The following is a 21947-nucleotide window of genomic DNA, read 5'->3' as shown; positions in this document are numbered from 1 at the left end:
TATGGATAAATTCAGTGGAAAAGTTGGTGAAACTCAAGCAGTTGCTCTTGACATTTTAAAGACTTTTGATCATGTTTGGCATAAAGATCCCCTAAAAGCCATATGATGGAAGCTTATTTATAATCTTCCATTGTACAGTTTGGCAACTGCTTTTTGTAATTGGATATCCAGTTTTCTTTCTGACTGCTCACTGCATGTGATGGTATACGGCCCCCTCTCTTTTAACTTTTCCACTAATGCTGGTGTTCCCCAAGGTTTAGTTCTTTCCCCCAATCTTTTACCTCTTGTACATTAATGACCTTCTTCCATTGACTGGAAATCCTATCCATAGTTTTATTGATGATAGCTCATTGCATTCCACCTTCCAGTTTGAGAAACCTTGCCCTGCTCAAATAGCTTCAACTTCTCAAATATCCACTACCAATTCCTTAAATGCTGATCTCCAGGTAATTCTCCAGTGGGATAAAGATAAATTAGTTGATTTCTATCCTTCTAAAACTCAGTCCTGGCTTATATGTCGCAAAAAGAATTCTTTTGCTGCTATGCTTATCTTCAATGGCACTCCGATTTCTAGGCAAGATGATATATCTCTATTGGGGATTACCCCATCTTCTAATCTCTTTTGGCATAAGCACATTATAAATATTGCTTCCTCCGCATCTAAAAAACTGGCTTTATCTTTCGCTCTTATGGTTGCTTTTCTTCCAAGAAGCTGTTCACTCTGTACAAATTGCAAATCTGCCGTACCATGGAATATTGTTCCCACATCTTTGGTGGTGCTCCCAAAACCTCTCTCAAACTATTAGATTCCATTCAGAAGAGGGAAGTTAGGTTAATTAATGACTCATCTCTATCAGTCTCTCCACTCTCTGTTTCATTGACATTCTGTTTCTGCTGCATGCCTTCTCTATCCATACATCCATGGGCACTGTTCTTCTGAATTGGCTTCTATAATTTATGCTCTCTCTTTCAAAGCAGTCCGAACACGTGCCATTACCACTCAACATCTTTTTACTGTCCAATTTCAAACTCACAGAACCAACTTTTCTCCCTTCTCGTTTTTCCTTCAACTTCCGTTTTCTGGAACAACCTTCTCTCATATGTATTTCCTGACAGTTACAATCTACAGAAGTTCGTCTAATGTCAACAAATATCTTCTTTCACCTTCTCAACTGCCAATAAGTACTGTAGGTTGTCGTACCTCTTATGTTTGGGGTTTTCATGGGGGGGGGAAGAAAAAAATTTCATTAAATTTCCACACGTGGGGCATTTATATCAAACCCACACTCATATACCACTCAGTCACACACTTACATCTATCCTTCTGCAAACTATAGAAAAATCTTGCAGTCTCTCTCTCTCTCTCTCTCCCTCTCCCCCCTCCAGAGGGTTCATGGCCTACTCGCCCTATTCTATTAGAAATGGAAATGACCACTTCACTTTTGCTTAATACAGGGGTCGGCAACCTGCGGCTCTTAGAACATGTAACTGCTGCTCTTTATCTTTTAGCCCATATGAAGCACAATTTAAAATGGAGTTAGAGGACTTAAAAATCGAGTACGTGGATTGCAAAACTTAAAATGCCTTAAAACTAAAATTGAGGATTTGGAAATGCAAAAAGCTGCTCATGCAATTCTACACAAATGGACGGTGATAGATGAATTGAAAAGGCAAGACCAAATTGTGTTTGATACGTGAAGTAACTTACCGGACATGTATATAAGTTTGAAAATATTTGCATTTGGATTCAATTTTTGGTTTGATGTATTTCTGTGTGCAAATATTTTCGAACATGAATTATATTAAAAAAAAATAAAGAAACTGTCTGAACTATGCGAGTCTCTCAGCAATTCGTACCTAACTGGATGTTTGTTACGTTTTTTCGGTATTGATAAATAATATTTCAAAATATATACATTTTTAATAAATCACCTTCCCACTCTATTCCATTTCTTAAAAAACTCCCCCCCCCCCAGCTTGAGCTGAGGTGCGGCTCTTCGGATTCTCTCTTTTTTAAAATTAGATCAAAAATGGCTCTTCACTCATAAAAAGTTGCCAAATCCTGCCTTAATACATCAGCACCGAAATGAGCTGTAACTTATAACCTATCAAAACATTCTAATACATTTATATTAGAAGCTTATCAGAAATGTTCAGATGCAAACAAATGGTAAATTACACTGCACATGCTAATCACTGCTTTGTGCCACACAGAAATACAACATGCATATAAGCATTGCATATTTCCATAATCCATATTTGGCTTGTCGATCACTGCTTTACAGCACATCTTTGCATGGCCATTAAAATGAGTAACATATACTAAAGACTAACCCATCTTTCTTGCGTGAGCTCTTTGGAGCATATATCTGTATATACAACATCCCAGGCTTGCCTGATAGCCCCAGTAAGAGTCTCAGCTAGAAAGTGGACCTTGGCATGCCTCCTCGTGGCTAAGGTTGGGAGTCAGGCAGGGGACACCTGGTCCCCTTCCCCCTGGCTGCAAAGTCACCAGTGCCGGCACTCAACATAACAAGATGCATACTTACACACCTACATACATACACACCTACGCTTGCCGGCCTTCACCTTTTCAGATGCTACAGCAGCATATAGGGGAAACCCTGGAGACCGCAATTGAAAGAAACACACCTTGAACTTGACCTTGTATACACGACAATGCTCAATAGAGCGATATGTACGTATATATGTTTTTTGTGTGTGTGGGCTATTGTGTAGAATAATACAGTCAAGTAAGGATATCTCAGTGAGGTTCCCCCGTAGCCAGGTGGGCAGATGTAGCAGTGTATAGCACATGCTTCTTGATTAGACCGGGGTTCGAGCCCATGACCACCAATACAGAGGATGCGGTAAGGTCAGGGAATGACCACCACATATCCCCGGAGCAGTATGGCCTTAGTTGCTAATGCTCCTAAAAACCAAACAACAACAACAACATACATAAGAGTTGCATTCTGCGGAACGCTACGCAAGCATGGAATTTCCCCCATGCTTTTGCAGCACTCGCAACTGTGCTCACTGAATTAACTGAATCAAAAAAGAAATGTTCGATGAACATGTGAATAGAATTATTTATTGTATTTATTCAATTTTTTTATCATGCGCAGGAAATTTTGTAAATTTTTTAAAATTTACAAAATTTTAAAAAATTTCAAAATTATAAAATTGCAAAAAAGAAAGGAGACAGGCATCAGTAAGTTTTACCTCTTGTGCATCGTTGCCAGAATTGACATCTTCAGCTGATAAGTATGCTGCTACGGAGGTCGAGGGCTGTGGAGATTTAAATTCGGCTGCTCAACCTTACGAAAGAACATATTAATTAATGACTGGACGGTGGCTTTTTTCATTTCATTGTAGATTTCTTTGTAGCAAGCAAGCATATCATTCAACCCTCTGCTAACTTTTACGAATCATTCACTGCCAGGATCCATCTTCTCAAACCTTGCCTTTGCCGATGCAATTTCACGAAATGCCATTGACATCTCTCTCTCTCTCTCTCTCTCTCTCTCTCTCTCTCTCTCTCTCTCTCTCTCTCTCTCTCTCTCTCTCTCTCTCGTGATGAAGCATATCTCGGCTACTCATTTGGCTCAACTTGAGCTTCGTCAGCATCTTCTTTCACTGTCGTTGCCTACTAGTCAATAAGTTCTTCATTAGATAATTCCTTCTCTTCTTCCTCTGTTAACTCCTCCATGTCTTTGGCATCAACCTCCAACTGAAGTAGCTCTGCAGTCTTTACAATCTTAACTGTAACCTCTTCATATAATTCGTCTTTTTCAAATCCTTCAAAGTCTTTTACGTGCCGTGGGCATATTTTCTTCCATTCGCCATTAAATAACTTTTAGTAATTTCTGCCCAGGCCTGTTTAGGATGGCGTGGTAAATATTGTACGATTCCCAAAAGTCTCTTAACTTAAAATTTTTTTCACCATCTACTGCAGACAATGCCTGAGCAAAGGTTGTGCGTAAATAGTATGCTTTTAAATTCGAAATAACACCCTGATCCATAGGTTGGATGAGTGAAGTCATGTTTGGAGGTAGAAATATTACTCTCACTTTCAAATTGAAATCATCTAGATGCATATGATGTTCAGGAGCATTATGTAATAAAAGCAAAATTTTGAAAGGAATGTTGTTGTCTTTACAATACTTTTCAGCCTTGGGAATGAAACAGCATTTAAACCAGTCCTCAAAGAGAGATATTGTTATCTGTGCTCTCTGGTTCAATCAGAAATGCACGGGTAGCGTGGTGGCTTTATTGATGACCTTAAATGCACGAGGATTTCCAGAATGGTTCACAAGCAGTGGTTTTAATCTGTAATTTCACGCTGCATTAGCCCTAAGAAAGTGCGTGGCACTATCTTTGACACCTTGAAACCTGGCATTGTTTTCCTCTTTGGAATTGTATGTTTTATCTGGCATCTTTTTCGAATACAGGCATTCTTGTCAACGTTAAAAATTTGCTGCATTGAGTAGCCTTCATGAATAATTTTTTCCAGGACATCACAAAATTTCTCTGCAGCTGCAGAATCGGCACTGGTGATTTTACTGCATATTTTAATGTGGAAACTGGCGCGAACCTTGAACCTATTAAACCACCTGTGCTTGCCACGAACTTGGGATGGGATTCGCCATACTTATCATTAATATCTTTATAAATACTTGTTGCTTTTGCTTGAATTGTCACAGTCTCAGGGGCACTTGCTTCAGAATCTGATTTTCCATCCATATTATTAATAGTTGTTCCACCTTCAATATTACACCTAAGTGCTGTTTTGTGATCACTGTTGATCTTAAGTGCTGTTTTGTGATCACTGTTGATCTTAAGTGCTGTTTTGTGATCACTGTTGATCTTAAGTGCATTGATCCTTTGACATGTTCTTTTATATGTGCACTGTCCTTTAAAATAGTATTCACTGTTGAAGCAGCGAGACCTAAATCCCTTGTAATAGATGACAAACTTTGTCCTGCTTCGTACTTCTTAATCATTTTCATCTTCATTTCTAAATCAGTTTTGTTTCGTTTCCTGGCACTACCACCACTTGCACTTATTGTTGGTTGCTTTACCTTCATCATTGTAATAGGTAAATAGGAATGAAGAGAAGTTTCTGAAAATTTGTTTTTTATATGATTGCAGATTTCAGTGAAGGGGAACACATTTCACCCTAATAGCGTAAAAATCCACACAATTGCAGTTATCGGTATTATTGCAAATGCAATAAAATCGAATTTACTACCCATTTATAATTAGATGCACTAACAGAAAAGCCCAATAAACTGGAAAGTTTTGTTTTATGGTCGTGACCTCCAGAAATGTACTTTAGAAAAATTTCGCAAAGGCCTTCAAAATTGATTCTTATAACGAGATAACTTGGTTTCACGAAATGTTTGCGGTGAGTCTGAATTAGTTGACAAAGAAAACGCTACAGACTGGTTGTGTTCTGTATGGTCCATCCTTGAAAAATATGAGGCAAAGGATATTTTTAATCTTGAAGTGACAGGTTTATTTTATAATTTGCTGCCAAACAAAACATTTGCTGTTTGAGAAGAGTCTTGTCATGGTGCAGAATTAAGTAAACAAAGACTCATTGTTCTGTTATGCTGCATTCAGATGGCAGTACAAAACTGTGTCCATTTGTGATTGGTAAGTTTTCCAAGCCAAGATGTTTTAAAGCAGTTAACCAACTTCCCTGTGATTACGAGGCCAGTAGAAGTGCTTGGCTTGCGGTCAAAATTGGACAGAATGGCTTCAGAAAAAAGGAACATTTTGATGATTCTAGACTGTTGTACAGCACATTCTGCCGAGACACTTAAGTTGACAAATATACGGCTGTTGTTTTTACCCAACAATACCACCAGTTTAATGCAACCATTGGATCAAGGCATTATTTATAACCTCAAGAGAGCATATAGAGCCCGCCTGATAAGGTACTTGATCTGCAACATAGAAGGAGGGAACAATTTGCAGCCAAATTGGAATGTCTTGGATGCTATCCATAATCTTGTTATTGTTTGGGAAAGTATTACATCAAGTGTAATAATCAACTGTTTCAGAAAGAGTGGCTTTGGTGGGAACATCATCGAAAAACATGGTCCAGCAGACGAATGTGATAGCAACAGTGAGGAATGGAGGAATTTGAAGGAGCATATGGATTTTGTTGGCAGATTTGAAGAGTTTGTGAAGGTGGATGAAGAAGTTGCTACCACTGCAATGCCAACACCAGAAGAACTGCTGGGAACCGAACAAAACAATGATGTTTTTGTTACCAGCGACAGCAAAAGTGAAGAAGTGCACACACACTGCCATCTAAAAAAGTTGCCCAAAATGCATTTGAACATAATAGAGAATGTGTTGGTCTGCAGTAACGTTGATAAAGAAACAACTATTGCATTTGATGACGTCTGTGCTGTAGTTAAAAATGCATATAGGACAAAAACCGTGCAAACAGCATTGGATTCTTTCTTTAAATTAGATTAAATTATTAAAAAGTGAATGGTTTCTATGTCTCCTTTTATATTAAGATTGTAATTCTTTTTACTGTGATACTAAAATATTGTATACAGGCTGTCTCAAAAATATTGGTACAAACATTTAAGGGATGTAGGTAACATCTAAAGGAATGTGAATCGCATAGGAACCCATAACCGGAAACGTCACGGGAAAGTAGTAGCAGAGGCACAAGAAGCAGAAATGACACAAGACAGTAATTAGTGACAAACATTTATTTGACATAATATTAACAATGGAGTACGAGATGGATGCACTTCATGATGTTACAACAGATGCTCGAAGGTTCCACCATGAGACGCGATGCATGCTTGACACCGACGCAGCATGGATTGGCGGACATGGTCGAACACACCTGGAGTTTCTTTGACAGTAGCAGCAGCGCAGATGAGTCTCGCCACAAGATCCATTTCCATCTCCACAGGCGATTCATACACGATAGATTTGAGGGCCCCCCACAGAAAGAAATCAAGGCTCGATAATTCAGGTGAGCGTGGGGGCCAGGCAATGGGTCCACCCCGGCCAATCCATCGATGCCCAACACGCCTGTTCAAATGGTCACAAACACACCTTCTATAATGGGCAGTCGCCCCATCATGTTGAAACGAAATGTTGCGTCTCACATTTGCTGGAACATCGTCAAGTAACCCTGGTAGAACTTGTTCAAGAAAGATCCGATATTTAGTGGAGTTCATGCGGGATGGTAACAGGTATGGGCTGACTAAGCAGTCACTGACCATACCTGCCCACACATTTATTGTGAAGCGATGTTGTTCCATATGGGGCGCACACCGTGTGGGTTGTCGTGAGCTCACACATGAGCATTGTGCTAATTGAATAAGCCTTCCCGAGTGAAATAAGCCTCATCCGTGACCAAAACATAGGCTGGAAAATTCAAGCCTTGAACACTTTCTTGGAGAAACCACTGCGCAAAAGCCACACGTGCAGGATGATCTTGGGGAGCAGTAACTGAACCCTTTGGAGATGAAAGGGGTGTAAGGAATCGTCGTGCCAGACACGCTGCACACTGCAACGAGACACTCCTAAGGCAGAGGCAATGGCACGTGTGCTGGTAGTAGGATTATTCTGGATGGCTTTCAACACACTTTCTTCCATGGCGGGAGTTCGCGTCGAACGTGGTCTGCCCGCACTACTCCTGTTACCTCTAAATGACCCATAATCACACAAATTTTGATGCACACGTGCAAACAAATGGTGGTCCCGTACATTTCTGTCTGTCTAGGAAGCGTTTTCCATAAATTCGTTGAGTGGCTCGTCCATTGCCCTCTGCTAATCCATACGCTAGGTGCATGTCTGCCAGCTCACAGTTTGTATATCGATGCATGCTCTTCGTGCGGCGACTACTGCTTGAATGAGTAAACTAGAAATTTTCCCTCTTGCGAACTGATGAACAGTGCCATCTACCGACTTATGGTGATGTTTCCGGTTATGGGTTCCTATGCGATTCACATTCCTTTAGATGTTATCTACCTCTAAACGTTTGTACCAATATTTTTGAGACACCCTGTAAATCAAAATACTGTACAATATTTTCATTTACGTTAATATTGCTTTTCTCTTAGTTTATCTTACAAATAAAATAAAATCATTAAAAAATATGTTATTCCTATTACTGTATTGTTAGACAAGGCTTTTGTTTTTATTTTATTTTATTATTATTTTTTTATGAATATTTTTTATTATTATTCTTAGATATACAGTATGTACCCAAAAAAAAAAAAAAAAAACAAGGTAAAATTTTGACACTTTTGGGAGGGACCTTGTTACTACAAACCTCATTATTACAAAACGTGAAAATTTAGGTCCCTTGAATTTTGTGGCACCTCTGCAGCCAGGTGGGCAGGAGCAGCAATGCGTAGCATACACTTCTTGATTAGACCAGGGTTCGGGCCCGTGGCCACCAAATAAGGAGGATGCAGAAAGGTCAGGGAATGACCACCTCATATCCCCGGAGCAATATGTCCTTAGTTGCTAATGCTCCTAAAAACCAAATAAATTGAACTTTGTATTAAGGAGATTCCACTGTACTTTAGGAAGATGATTGGTGTTGCCTAGTTTTGCAGCTTCGTTTTTCCTCTTTCACAGGAAGTAAGATCTGAAAAATATATAGGCCACCTTGAATGATTATCCCAGTGTGACAGAAATTGGTCATCCAGAAAAAAGTCCAAACAATCTTTAAAAATGACAAGAAGTCCTGTCCTTTTTGAGGTAGCCTTCAGGTCTTGAGGACAATAATATTGAGGACATTTCTTTAAATGCACAAGTCTGTAATATAGCTGAATAATGTCCCACAATTAGCAATATTGTTTAGGAAGAAATTTAATCCACTACTCCACCTCCAAAACTTATTCAACAATTAGACATTTAGTTTTGGAGAATTATGTTTGTGCTCTGTATGCCAGATTACTCTGGTATTACTGCTACTCATATTCTGTACCTTGCATTTGTCAATGTTAAACTTCAATTGCCATTTCTCAGACCATCTGCCTAATTTTTCTCAGTCTTGTTGCAGCAGCACACCATTACTGTGATTAACCTCCCTGCCAACCTTTGTATCGTCTGCAAACTTAGAGATTAAGTCTGATATACTCTCATCAGTATCATTATTAAATAGAGACAACAACAGTGGGTCAGCATCAAACACTGTGGGACTCCACTAATAACATTACTTTAGAACTGATAATCACTCTCTGTCAAAATTACGTTTTGCATCCAGTTCATTTATCACTGTATCTTAGTATCCAATCAGATTGATCAGACAAGACCGCCCCTTAACAAATCCATGCTGTGAATGTAGTTTAATTGAATTTCTGTCTAGATGATCCTGCATTATTTCTTTAACCAGCTCCATTATTTTCCTGGAGTAGAAGTTGAGCAAGCAGATCTCTAATTACTCATGTCACTTTTTGATCCCCCTTTGGGAATTGGAGGTACATTCGCACATCTCCAGTCCACAGCGACCTCTGCTGAATCTAAAGATTCTCTTATAAGTATGGCTAATGGTTTGCTAACATCCTTTTCTGTCTCCCTTAATATAATTGGATAGATTCCATCCACCTAAGATGGCTTTTTTATTTTAAGTTCAGCAATGTTGCCTTCAGTTATCACAAAATCATTGAGTTCCTTGTTAGAGCTAGCATCACCCTACCTAAAGAACACGTTGTGTGAATGTAGATTCAAAATACCTATTCAGTTTGTCAGAAACCTGATCAGGACCATCAGCAGTTAAACCATCGACATCATGTGGACCAGTGTAATTCAGTCCCTTCCTTTCACTGTTTATATAAGTAAAGTCTTTGCTGCTTTTCTTGGCATTCTTTGCCAGAGATTTTTTGTAATCTGCCTTGGCTTGCCTAACCTCCTTTGTGACTTGATTGCAGACTGGTCAATATCTACCACATCTTTCTGTATATCCTGATATTTAATATGCATCCCATGCATCATTCTTTTCTGCCACTTATCTCAATAGTTCATCTGACATCCATTTATGTAGGTAAATGAACAGTAATTCTTGAACAGTAAGCCTTGAACGTAATTACTATATAAGGTAACCCTTATATAGTAATTCTTGGTTGGTATGAAATGCCTAGTAGCATCTGTGATTTTTTCCATGAATACTTCCCATTTGTTTTTGGCAGCACTCATTAGTTACCCTCACTGTATAGAATTTATAAACTGTCTCAGACCCCTGTAGTCTCCTTTATGAAAGCAAAAGCCTTCTCTTTACCTTTGATGGTAGTTACATCTTTAAGTAAATCTCGCATCAATGCACTGGTGATCACTGCCATCTAGTGGTTCTTTTATCTTCAGGTTCTTAATGCATGAAGACTGCTGATAATCAGATCAAGAGTATTGCTCTTGATTTTAAACAGATTAAGTTATACAGATTAAGCAGGTTAATAAAGCATTGCAGGATCATCCAGACAATACTGCAGTTATAGTTCAGACATAGCATAGTTTTGTTAAGGGGAGGTCTTATCTAACTAATTTGATTGGATACTACGATGTGGTGACAAAGAAACTGGATGCAAAAAAATAATTTTGATATCATATACTTGGATTTCAGGAAAGCTTTTGATACTGTTGCACATGGAAGACTACTGTACAAATTGGAGCAGTATGGCATTAAGGGCAAGTTGCTGCTGTGGATAAAGGGATGAATGGGAGTTCAATGGGAGAAGACAAAGACTGGTAATCAATGGATGCTGCTCCTTGTGGACTAATGTTATTAATAGTGCCCCCAGGGGTCCGTGTTGGGGCCGGTGTTGTTTTCTGTATTTATCAATGATATTGATGAAAGTATATCAGGCTTAATGGCCAAGTTTGCAGATGATAAGAAGGTTGGTTGGGTTATTAATGACAGTAAGGACAGTATGCTACTGCAACAGGATTTGGAAAAGTCAACAGATGTACCAAGAAGTGGAAACTGAAGTTTAACATTGACAAATGCGAAGTGCTACATATAGGTAGCAGTAATCCCAGAGTAACATACCAACTGTGCGGTGCTACACTCAGAATAGTGGAGATTGAAAAATACCTGCAGGTAATTATGCATTCAGATATGAAGTTTTCTGAGCAGTGCAGACACTATACAGAAAACTTCACATCTGACTGAGTAGATCATGATCAAGAGTAGATCATGGGGTTTTGTGAATGATATATTGGAATTTTTCTAGCAGAGATAAGGAGATGATTAACCCCTTGTATAAGGCAATGTTCAGGTCACACCTTGAGTACTGCATACAGGTCTAGAGGCCTCATTTTAGGAACGATTTAGAGCTGCTAGATAGAGTACAGATAAGGGCAATGAGACTTCCTTTAACTTCAAAAGTGGTATTTGTGCATTTGTCTGTTCTGATATTCTCTGTCAGGGACTTAGCAATTTTTAATTTTCTCTTTTCAATGTTCTGTGGCTTAAAATCTTTCTACCCCATTCTGTTAAATTCATCTGTTGTATCTGTCAATCACTCAACTCCACTAATCTCTTTGATTTCCTTTCTTTCTAATTTTTCTTTCTCCAGTCCAACTTTTCTAACAGTGAGGTAATTTTTCTTGATGATTTTCAATGTTCACAATTCCAGCTGTCTCTGTTCTAGCCACATGGATACAGCTGGTTGAGATGATGAGGCTTTGCAGTTACTAATGATCATTTATCTACCCAAATACCAGACAATCCTAACCACCCAGCCAACACTCTTGATCTTTTTCTTATGAAGAACCCTTCCAAATACTCAGTCGAGGTAAGTGGTCCTCTAAGTACCTCAGATAACTTGGTGATGGTCCCTTCTCCAATGGAGCCTTTCTCTTGTGGCAGCCCAGCATTGTTTGGCACTACATGAATGCAAAATGGGATGATCTGTGAGATTTCTATTCTTTTCCTTGTTTGAATCTATCCTATTATATTACAAGAAGGAGTAAAAGAGGTAATCAAGCCTTTATATATAATAATGAGAACATTTTGAGTTCATGGGAAATCTTTCCATATTGGAGATGTGCCAATGTATATTTTATTCACAAAGGTTATTCAAAGGGTGAAATAATTGTAGACCTGTAAGTGTGATTTCCATGCCCCAGGAAAATTACTGTTTTAAGTCTTCTGTTGTCTGTGTTTGCTCAGATCGTGTCAGTGAAATTATTCTTTTAGAAATGAAATCTTTTATTTAAAACTGCACCTTAAAATCTTATCCTTTATCTAAACTTTACTTTTCCAATAAATGTGTTAAAGGTGTTCAAGATAAGAATGCTACATATAGCAATTGTCTGCATCCAAATCTCCAGGTTCATTTTCTGCCTACACTAAAGATTGCAACAATTTTAAGGCAGTTATTAATCAGTCCAAAGTAGATTTTGAACAGGTGAAGAGTAGAAAACTTGCTTCTTGTCCAAATGATAGTTTAGCATTCTGGTCTCTTGCCAGAGCCATTGGAAGCAACCTTTGTCCATCTCTACTCCCACCTCTGTTAAAACCCAATGATTCTATTGCCACCTCAGCTTAAGATATAGCCTCCCAGTTTTCTTCCAACTCTTGTATCAATGAGCTGGTAAATCATCTTCTACCATTCCCAGTACACTTTGCCTCTTGTTGTTTTCATTGCCTCTCGTTGTTTTCCATCAAAGGATGTCAGAATAATTTTGAAAAGTCGTGATGCCAAGAAAGCATCAGGACTTTTCAAAATTATTTGATAGTATTTCCTGTCTGATAGTATTTCTTCACTTGTTCTCTAAACCTGTGCTCCCGAGCTGACTCCTGTTCTGTGTAACCTTTTTTCACTTTCTCATTCCATTTGTGTTTTCCCTTCTACTTGGAAATTTGCTCATATCCAGCCAGTTCCTAAAAACAGTGACAAATCCCTCCAATTCAAATTTCTACTCTTTCTAAAATAATGGAGAAATCCAATATCTGCCAATTCCTAAACTATATAGAAACTTTCCATCTGATCAATGATTGCTAGCACAGATTCTGTCATTGTTGATCCACTGGTGATACACTGGCTGATGTTACCCATCTGTGTACAAATTCAGTGGAAAAGTCTGGTGAAATCAAGCAGCTTGACATTTCAAATGCTTTTGATCGTGTTTGGCATAAAGGTCTTCTAAATAAGTTTCCATCATATGGATTACCAATTGTTTTTTTTTTTTTTTTTTTTTTTTCCCCCTCTAATTGCATATCCAGTTTTCTCTCTGACTGCTCATTGTGTGTTAGTAGATAGCTGTCTGTCTTCCTTCTAACTTCTCCACTAATGCTGGTGTTCCCCAATGTTCAGTTCTTTCTCCCAGTCTTTTCCTCTTGTATATTAATAACCATTCTTACATAATGGAAATCTTATCCATAGTTTTGGTAATGGTAACACATTGCATTCTATCTTCCAATTTGAGAAACTGGAAAATAGAATGGCTGCAGCTAGTCACCATCCTTTTTCTGTTCAATTTAAACTCATATTGCTAACTTTTCCTCTTCCTCATTTATTCCTTCAACTTCTGGAACAAATTTTCTTCATGTGTATTTCTTGATATACAATCTACAGAAATTTAAGTCTAATATCAATAAGTACCTTCTTTCATCTTCTCAACCTTCTACCCATGCATGGTACTAAGTACAGCCGACCGGGCTAGCCGAGTGGGTAAAGTACCTGCCCGGCAACCCAAAGGTCGCGGGTTCGATTCCCGCCTCGGGCTTGGATCAAAGTACAGTAATACCCCGAAGTTACGCGATAGGTGGGTCCGACGAAAATCGCGTAAGTCGAATTCGCGTAAGTCGGGGTAAACTTTGCATATAAATACATATAAACTTTGCTTAATTGGGACCAAAGACTAACAAAAACACTAGTTTAGAAGAAAAATATTAATAAAATTGCAGTTCTTTATGCATATTAATACAAAATATGTATTAAAAAAACAAATGACTTACGTAAAAAAGTTATTTCGATGTCGATGGCTTCATAAAATCTAACAAATTCATCTGACGACATAGCGCCTTCTTTTTTTCACGCAGAATTTCATCGTAGCAAGCTAATAATTTTTTTATTCCTTGCTTTGTAGCTATAACGCGTTCTTCGTTGGAGTCTATGTTTTCTAAAATTTTTAAGCCCTTTACAATTGAGCCCTTTTCAATTTTCAACCTGTCAAGTTTGCAATTGTCATGTGCTTTTCGCCGTTGCTTCATTTAGGCCTGTAGCACGTGCAATATCACATGGTCTTTCATTTCACTCAAAGCGTTTCACAATTTCATATTTTTTCTCTATCGACAGAGGCGGACTGGCCATAAGCCTTACCGGGGAAACCCCGGTGGGCCGGAGGCCGGTGTGATTTTGGCCATAAACCATAGTATGAGGCCACTATAAATTTTCCCGGGTAAGAATTTTTGATCCAGTCCGCCTCTGTTTATCGATAATTGCTTTTCTTTTTCTCTCTGAATCTGCAGTGTCTTCACCAGGACGCTTCCTTTTCACACCTTTTAATTAAGTATTTTACTCATTTTTAGGGAATAAAGCACAATTACAAAACGAGGAGGCACGCTTGATACGCATAAACAAAGCTGCGCGCATGTAGCAACTGAACAAACAACACCATAAAGGCAGAGATACACTATTAACACCTCACATTTCTAGGGGTTACTACCATAAAACAATAAAAATCCAGTTGCATTTCTGCTAGTGAAATCTGTTATAAACTGGTAGTAAACTCGATCTAATTGCATTTGCGATTATACCGATAGCTGGAATTGTGTTGGTTTTTACGTTATTATGGTGAAATGTGTTTCCCCTTCACTGATATAAAAAACATAAAAGCAGCAAAGTTGAATTTTGTTCATCTTTCGCTCTCATTCTCCGCTGTCGCACTGTATATCGATAACATATGAACATATGAAAAACGACCTTGAAGATAGTGGGCGGCAGCGTTGCCAAACGAAAAAATCAAGAACCGCGTAACTCCGAGTTCGCGTAAGTCGGGGTAGCGTAAGTCGGGGTATTACTGTACTGCAAAAACTTTGGGAGGTGCAATATGGCCACAGAAGCCGATGCGCCAACAACTACCAAATCAAAAAAAAAAAAAAAAAAAAATCAAAATCAGGTACTAAGTACTGTCAGTTCTAATACCTCTCAATTTTGAGGTTTCCATTAAAAAACACTAAAGAAAAAATGTGTCTTTAGTTTTGATCTTCATTCTAATTATTTTTTGTTTGACGAGTTTAGCTGTAAAAATCCAATAAAGAATCAAAGTTGGTGTACAAAATGCACTGCACTCATATTTCTGCAATGCATTGGTTTCATCTTCAGTTTTTTGGTTGCACTGGTTTGCCGTTTCAAAGTGTTAAAATCAGTAATTAATTGTTTTTTGTATATAAAAGATTGCCATTACAAAGATATTAATTGCTGTTGTTATCCAATAGTGTTAGAATAAAGATTAGAATGATAAAATTTACCATATTAAACAATTTTTGCTTGTTAAAAAATATCGAGAATGGCATTCAGTATGAAGCGCACTTGCAAAAAATTACAAATTGTCTCTGTTTGGTTATGTTTTTATTTATATTATTACATTTATTATAAATATAACTTATAGTTATTTTTAGTATATGGGTTATTGATACTTTTTTCAGGATTACAAAACAAGAATATGCTCTGAAAATTATTGACAAAACCAAATGTAGGGGGAAAGTAAGTGTATCAGAATTAATGTTTCAATTTACTAAAATCATTGCCATGTATCCATTTTCAACTAATAATTTAGAATATAAGAGAACCACAGTAATGTCAGCTAAACTCATTTTTTGTTATAGAGTGTAAGGATTTACACTATATCCACAGTATCCATAGTAGTAGTATTCATACTAAATTATGTATACTACTATGGATATGGATAAAAGGCATTTTGGGATAGAATTTTTTTTTTTTTCACCGTGGCTAGCAGTTGTTAACAGATGAGACCATTTTTATAGAGATGGGATGCATTTGAATAGAAGTATTAGGTGGTATTCTGCGGATATACAGAAAAATAATCTAAAGACAGCCATAAGAAGAAGTGTAATTGATGCTTGCATTGTTTCTGTTTATACATTCAGATCCTGGAAAACAAGGAGTAGGAGGTTCTTTACAGGGCAGACATTTTGGTTGAGACACAATTAGATTGAGTTAGTCTTGTGTAACATGAGCATTGAGAAGAAAAAAAAAGAGAATAGGAGTATTGTTATAGGCAAAATGAATTATGAGTATAACAAACAATATAGAGAAAAATACAGTGAAAAATACTAAATCAAAATATCTTATCAAGGGGATATTAATTTTGTAGATATTGAATAGAACTTGTGGATTGGTGATTCAATTAGTAATCGCAGTACTTTTCTGGATTTGATGGATGACTGCTTTCATGATGTAATGTGAAAATCTAATATTCTTACTTTGACTGTGGCTGCAATTCATAATGTATTAAGTATCATCAACCAAAGTAACCACTAGGCAGCAGTGACCATAGTATATTGATGTATGATTTACAAAAGAAATTACTTTAATATGAAAAATAGCAACAGCTTTTAATATTAGATAGTAAGAAGTGTAACTAGCAGTCATTAGGCAATAATTAATGTCAGTCAGAAATAACACTGTCAAGGGTAAAGGAAAGGGATATTGTTTTTGAAAGGTCATAGATATGTTTAAAAATTTTTCTGGGACAAACTGATGTCCCCCATCCTCTTCATCATCTACAAATGCCAAATAGGAAGCTTAGAGATATAATTCTAGAAACAGCTTAGCTTTATATATTTAAAAAACAAAAAAAAAAAAAAAGTGTGTGCGGTGGGGTATTATTCAAAGCTTAGGCCAAAATGAAAATGTTACATGAATTGATGATCTTATAAGTAGAAAATAAAATTAATGAGTATAAAATCTCAGGAAACAGAATGCTACAGTAAATATAAATTAGTCTGTAATCAAGTTACTTAGGAGGTTAGGTATACTATGGCAGATTATGGGACGAATCCCGTGGCTGAGTGTAATGAAAAGTAGCAAAGCATTCTTTGCATGTATTAACACTAGAAGAAAATGGAGGAACATATTGGTCCACTTGATGATCAGAATGACAAAAATAATGATCCTGGACAGGTTGCTGACAAACCGAATAATTATTTTGCATCTATATTCACACATGAAAATTAGAGCTGGGCATACAGGAAGTCTGTCTAATAGCAAGTGGGAGTTAAATGATTTAATGATGACTGTAATGAAGCTGGAAGAAAAACAGTTGCAGCTAAAACTAAAACAGATACCTGGTGCTGATAGAATCTCTCCAATTATATTACAAGAAGCAGTAAAAGAGGTAATCAAGCCTTTATCTATAATAATGAGTATCTTGAGTTCATGGGAAATCTCTCCAATGTATATGTTATTCACAAAGGTTGTTCAAAGGATGAAATAATTATAGACTTGTAAGTATGATTTCCATGCCTCAGGAAAATTATGGAGTCCATTATTTGATACTTCCAAATGAATTATTTTTTTGTGTAAATTAGGAAATTTGTCATTACAAGCAAGCTTCTATGGGAAAAGGGATGGTAAAATAGTAGGCAACAGAGTAGTTAGAAATGGCCAGTGCCCTGGTTGTTATTAGTGGAGTCCTAGGGGTTCCGTGCTAGGCTTCTTACTGTTTCTAATATATATTGAAGGATGTATATTTTAAGTTAAATGTCTAAGTTCACTTGTGATTTAGAGATGAGAAGGAAGGTTATTGATACTAATCAGGATGTGTTACTTCAACAAGGTATAAATACACTGCACATGGGCTGAATATATCGTTCATAAATATAAGGAACTGCTATTCAGTAACAGCATTCTGAAGATAACATTCTGGTTGGGAAGCAGCAAGCTCAAGGTGGTTGATAATGAAAGTAATGTACTGTGGATAATTGTATTCTGACATGATGCCTTCTGAAGAGTGTAGGTGGGTTACGAGGGCAGTTTGTGTGGTTATGCAAACAACACACTGGAACTCTACCATCAGGAACAGATTGGTGATTATCACATATAAAGCAATATTAGATCACATCTTGAACACTGTGTACAGGTTAAGAAACCTATTTTAGGAAGAATGTCCATCTGTAGGAAAGGGTGCAACAAAGAATAGGTATGATTAGTTGAAGCATAAAAGAATATTCTTATATTCTTGGTTGTGTTCAATGAGTTTGAAAATAAACAGCTGTGGTATACTTTAATTCATACTTTCTCCAACAGATGGTGGTACAACGATTGTCCAGTAGGATGACAGTTTGCAAGTAATGGCCAGTTTCATTAGTAGCAGCAATGTTCCATGTCACTAGTTTTCAATGGAGCAACGAACAAATATCATTGCTTTACAGTAGGAAAATCTGCGACAGTAATATGTGAAATGTTAAAAACTGTTTATGGTGATGAAACATTGTCATACCAGTGTTTATGAATGGTATAAGTGGTTCAAAGATGAACACGAGGATGTTTGTAATTACTTAAGAAGTGGATGTCTGTTAGCCTCGTAAAGTGAGTACAAAGATGCAAAAGTTTGGGAAATTGTGGCAGGAGATCATCATTCGACGCTCAGAATGATGGCTGATGTTATTTATTTGGTTTTTAGGAGCATTAGCAACTAAGGCCATATTGCTCCAGGGATATACGGTGGCCATTCCCTGACCTTTTCGCATCCTCCGTATTTGGTGGTCACGTGCTTGAACCCTGTTCTAATTAAGAAGCGTATGCTACGCACTGCTGCTCCTGCCCACCTGGCTATGGAGGTGCCTTGATGGCTGATGAGTTGAATATGAATAATGTTACAATTCATCAAATTCTGCTTGAAGATTTATTGAAAAGGAAGATATGTGAAAAATTTGTGCTGTATAGTCTCATGGATGATCAGAAGCAGTGCAGAGTGTCATCATCCATGAAGACTTCATCCAGACTCTTGTCAAGACAATCCTAATTTCCTCAACTGTATTGTCACTGGAGATGAGTGTTGCATGTTTCAGTACAACCCAGAGATGACGCATCAGAGCATGCAGTGGACTTTAAAATCATCACCAAGGCCCAAAAAGTTTTGTTTACAGAAGTCGAAAATCAACGTGATGCCGATTGTGATTTTTGACAAATGGTGGGTTTCATAAGGAATTTTCACCTGAAGGGGAGAAAATCAATGCTGCATTCTACATCAGGTGCTTAAAAGACTATTGAAGTGCATTTCCTGGGTGAGGCTGTAACTTCAAGATTGCTAGTTCCTGTTGCACGACAATGTCCCGCACATGTGCAGGGCCTACCTTAGGCCTAGGCAAACTAGGCATGTGCCTAGGGCCCGTACTTTTAGGGGCCCATAAATGACACAGCTAAAATCGGTGATATCCAGTAGTGTAACGATGAGCATCAGTGCTCGTGTTCTTTATAAAATTTGCAAATAAAATACACTTTCAAATTGTGATGTAGCTTCTAGTCAAAATGTGCTTACAGCCGATTTATTCAGATTTGAATATATTTTCCTAGAACTGCAGATTTATTTGCTTTACATTTTTATATTTATTGCATAATCCTAATTTTCCAAGGGCCCCCTATGCCCTATTTTTTTTTACTATTAAAGTAGTGTGTAAGGGCCTCAGAAAAAATATTTTGCTTAAGGATCAAATACTCCAATGATAGGCCCTGTTCATAATTAATATTTTTACAGGGGCCCCAAAAATTTTTTTGTCTAGGGCCCACAATCCTCAAGTTAGGCTCGCATATCCTCAAGATATTTCAGGATGTTGAGAACTTAAAGAAAAACTTAACCAATAAAATGAACATCGTCTCTTTGGATGACTTTGTTGACTCTTTTAGTGTAATAAGTGCATTCAATCAGGTGGTGATTACCTTGGATAAAAATAAAACCATTTTTGAGCTCCTTCACTTCATGTTTTTATTGAACCAGTCAGGGAACTTTATTGTCACACCTCATATGTGGAAGTAGTCAAATGTGTTGAGATATAATGGTGATGTTTAAGATTTTTAATAGAGTTAAGTATTCTTGCATTTAAGTTGACATGGCATTTAAGTCGACTTCTGTTTTTTGTTTTTCCCTGAAAATTAGTTGTTAATTGTGTGTTCACCCTATAAGTTGACCCCTTTATTACAGTCCTTTTGATTCTTGAATAATAGTGGTTTGTTACAGTAAAATCTGTATTAAGAAATATTGTCATTTTTTTTTTATTCAAATGTATAAACTTGTTATTTTTAATGTTTGTATTGTGCATTTTATTACACTCCACAGTAACTATAAATAAGCAGTAAGGCTCTACAACGTGTAGAGTCTTGTTGCTTACATTTATGTGTTCAGGATAAGAAAACCAAAATCTACAGATGTAGTTGCTGTGACATCACTCTTATTGAAGCTGTGCATGTATATGGAAGGCTTTGATTATGTAACACAGTTATTCCTTCTTGTCTGTTTCTTTAGCCAGTGGGTAGTTGATTTCCAGAACAAACTTCCATCTGTTGTTGTGGAAGTTGATAGGTTAAATAAGAAAGTTTTTTTTTTAATTGAATAATCACTAGTGAGGATCCTCTTACCTCATTTTTAAAGAAACTGAACTTAAAGCAAGTTTTTCACATCAGTGGCGAAGCCTGGGGAACTGTGATGAAAAGGTGTATTTCAAAATGTTGGAGAAACATATTGGGTGCAAGTCTGATCCCAGATAACTCCTGGTGCCTCCGTAGCCAGGTGGGAAGGAGCAGCAGTGCATAGCACATGCTTCTTGATTAGACCGGGGTTTGAGCCCGTAGCCACCAAATACAGAGGATATGGAAAGGTCAGGGAATAACCACCGCATATTCCCATAGCAATATGGCCTTAGTTGCTAATGCTCCTAAAAACAAAATAACAACAACAAGATAACTCCCAAGTAGCCAGTGACAGTGATAAAGAGAATGACTTTGAGGGCATTATAGAGGAAGCTGTCACTGCTGCTGACCAGTTCTTGGAAAAGTACACTAATGAAGGCCTGACAGAAGGTGACATGACCAATGCCGAGCCAGTACTGGCATAGTTCGTTAATAGAGAAAGAGGGGGCCACTGTAGAATGTTGGATAGATGGGGACAACAACTGTCCTACGTATGAGCACATGATTGACTTGGAAATAATTGAAACCTTACTGGCAAAAGTCATGATCCAGATGCAATTGATGAAAATTAAGTTGAGGAGCAAGAGCTGCCACCACCTAAGATCATGGAGGCACTCGCTGGTTTTCAAACTGGACTTAAATTTCTTTAAACAGAAAAGGTAGATTTCCTTTCAATTTTACAGGTAAAACTGTTTTACTCCAGAGATGCAGTGAAATACTCAACCCTTGATACAGATTTATTTAAAAATTAAAGACTTGAAAGTAACAAGTAAAATGTGCAAATGTTTGTTAATGTCTACTTAATAGTTGAAAGAACATGGAGTGCGTTTTGTTTTCCTTATTCTCCTGAATTTTCGATCATTTGTTAATTTCAAAACATGAACGTAACAGTCTGTACAACCACGTGGAAAAGCAGTTTTTGTGAGTGTTGAATTGTTTTTATGACAAAAGGTGTGTGTTTAGTATTAGTGAGTGGCACCTCCATAGCTAGGTGAGCAGGAGCAGCAGTGCATGGCACATTTTGATTAGACCGGGGTTCGAGCTGGTGACCACCAAATACGGAGGATGCGGAAATGTCAGGGAATGACCACCGCATATCCCTGGAGCAATATGGCCTTAGTTGCTAATGCTCCTTAAAAAAAAAAAAAAAAAAAACTCCTACCCTGAGTGTTGTACTGCACAGTTGTTAAGCTATTCTGGGGTTGCTGCTACCCATATGGAGTTGTTGTTGTTGTTATTTGGTTTTTAGGAGCATTAGCAACTAAGGCCATATTGCTCCGAGAATATGCGGTGGTCATT

General features: G+C 37.5%; 1 protein-coding gene across 1 annotated transcript in view; it reads left to right on the top strand.

Moving 5' to 3' along the window:
* LOC150090910 (serine/threonine-protein kinase DCLK1-like) overlaps positions 1–21947 on the top strand; it is a 482386-nt gene that overhangs the window by 161946 nt on the left and 298493 nt on the right. Inside the window, exon 10 of the mRNA XM_090377039.1 lies at positions 15647–15704. Within this exon, the coding sequence (XP_090233165.1) occupies positions 15647–15704 (58 nt within the window). The remainder of the gene's footprint in view (positions 1–15646; positions 15705–21947) is intronic.

This window comes from Mastigoproctus giganteus, chromosome 1 (assembly GCF_048544385.1).
Source record: "Mastigoproctus giganteus isolate SK-2022 chromosome 1, ASM4854438v1, whole genome shotgun sequence".
Taxonomy (NCBI): Eukaryota; Metazoa; Arthropoda; class Arachnida; order Uropygi; family Thelyphonidae; genus Mastigoproctus; species Mastigoproctus giganteus.
This window is presented reverse-complemented; position numbering and strand designations above follow the sequence as displayed.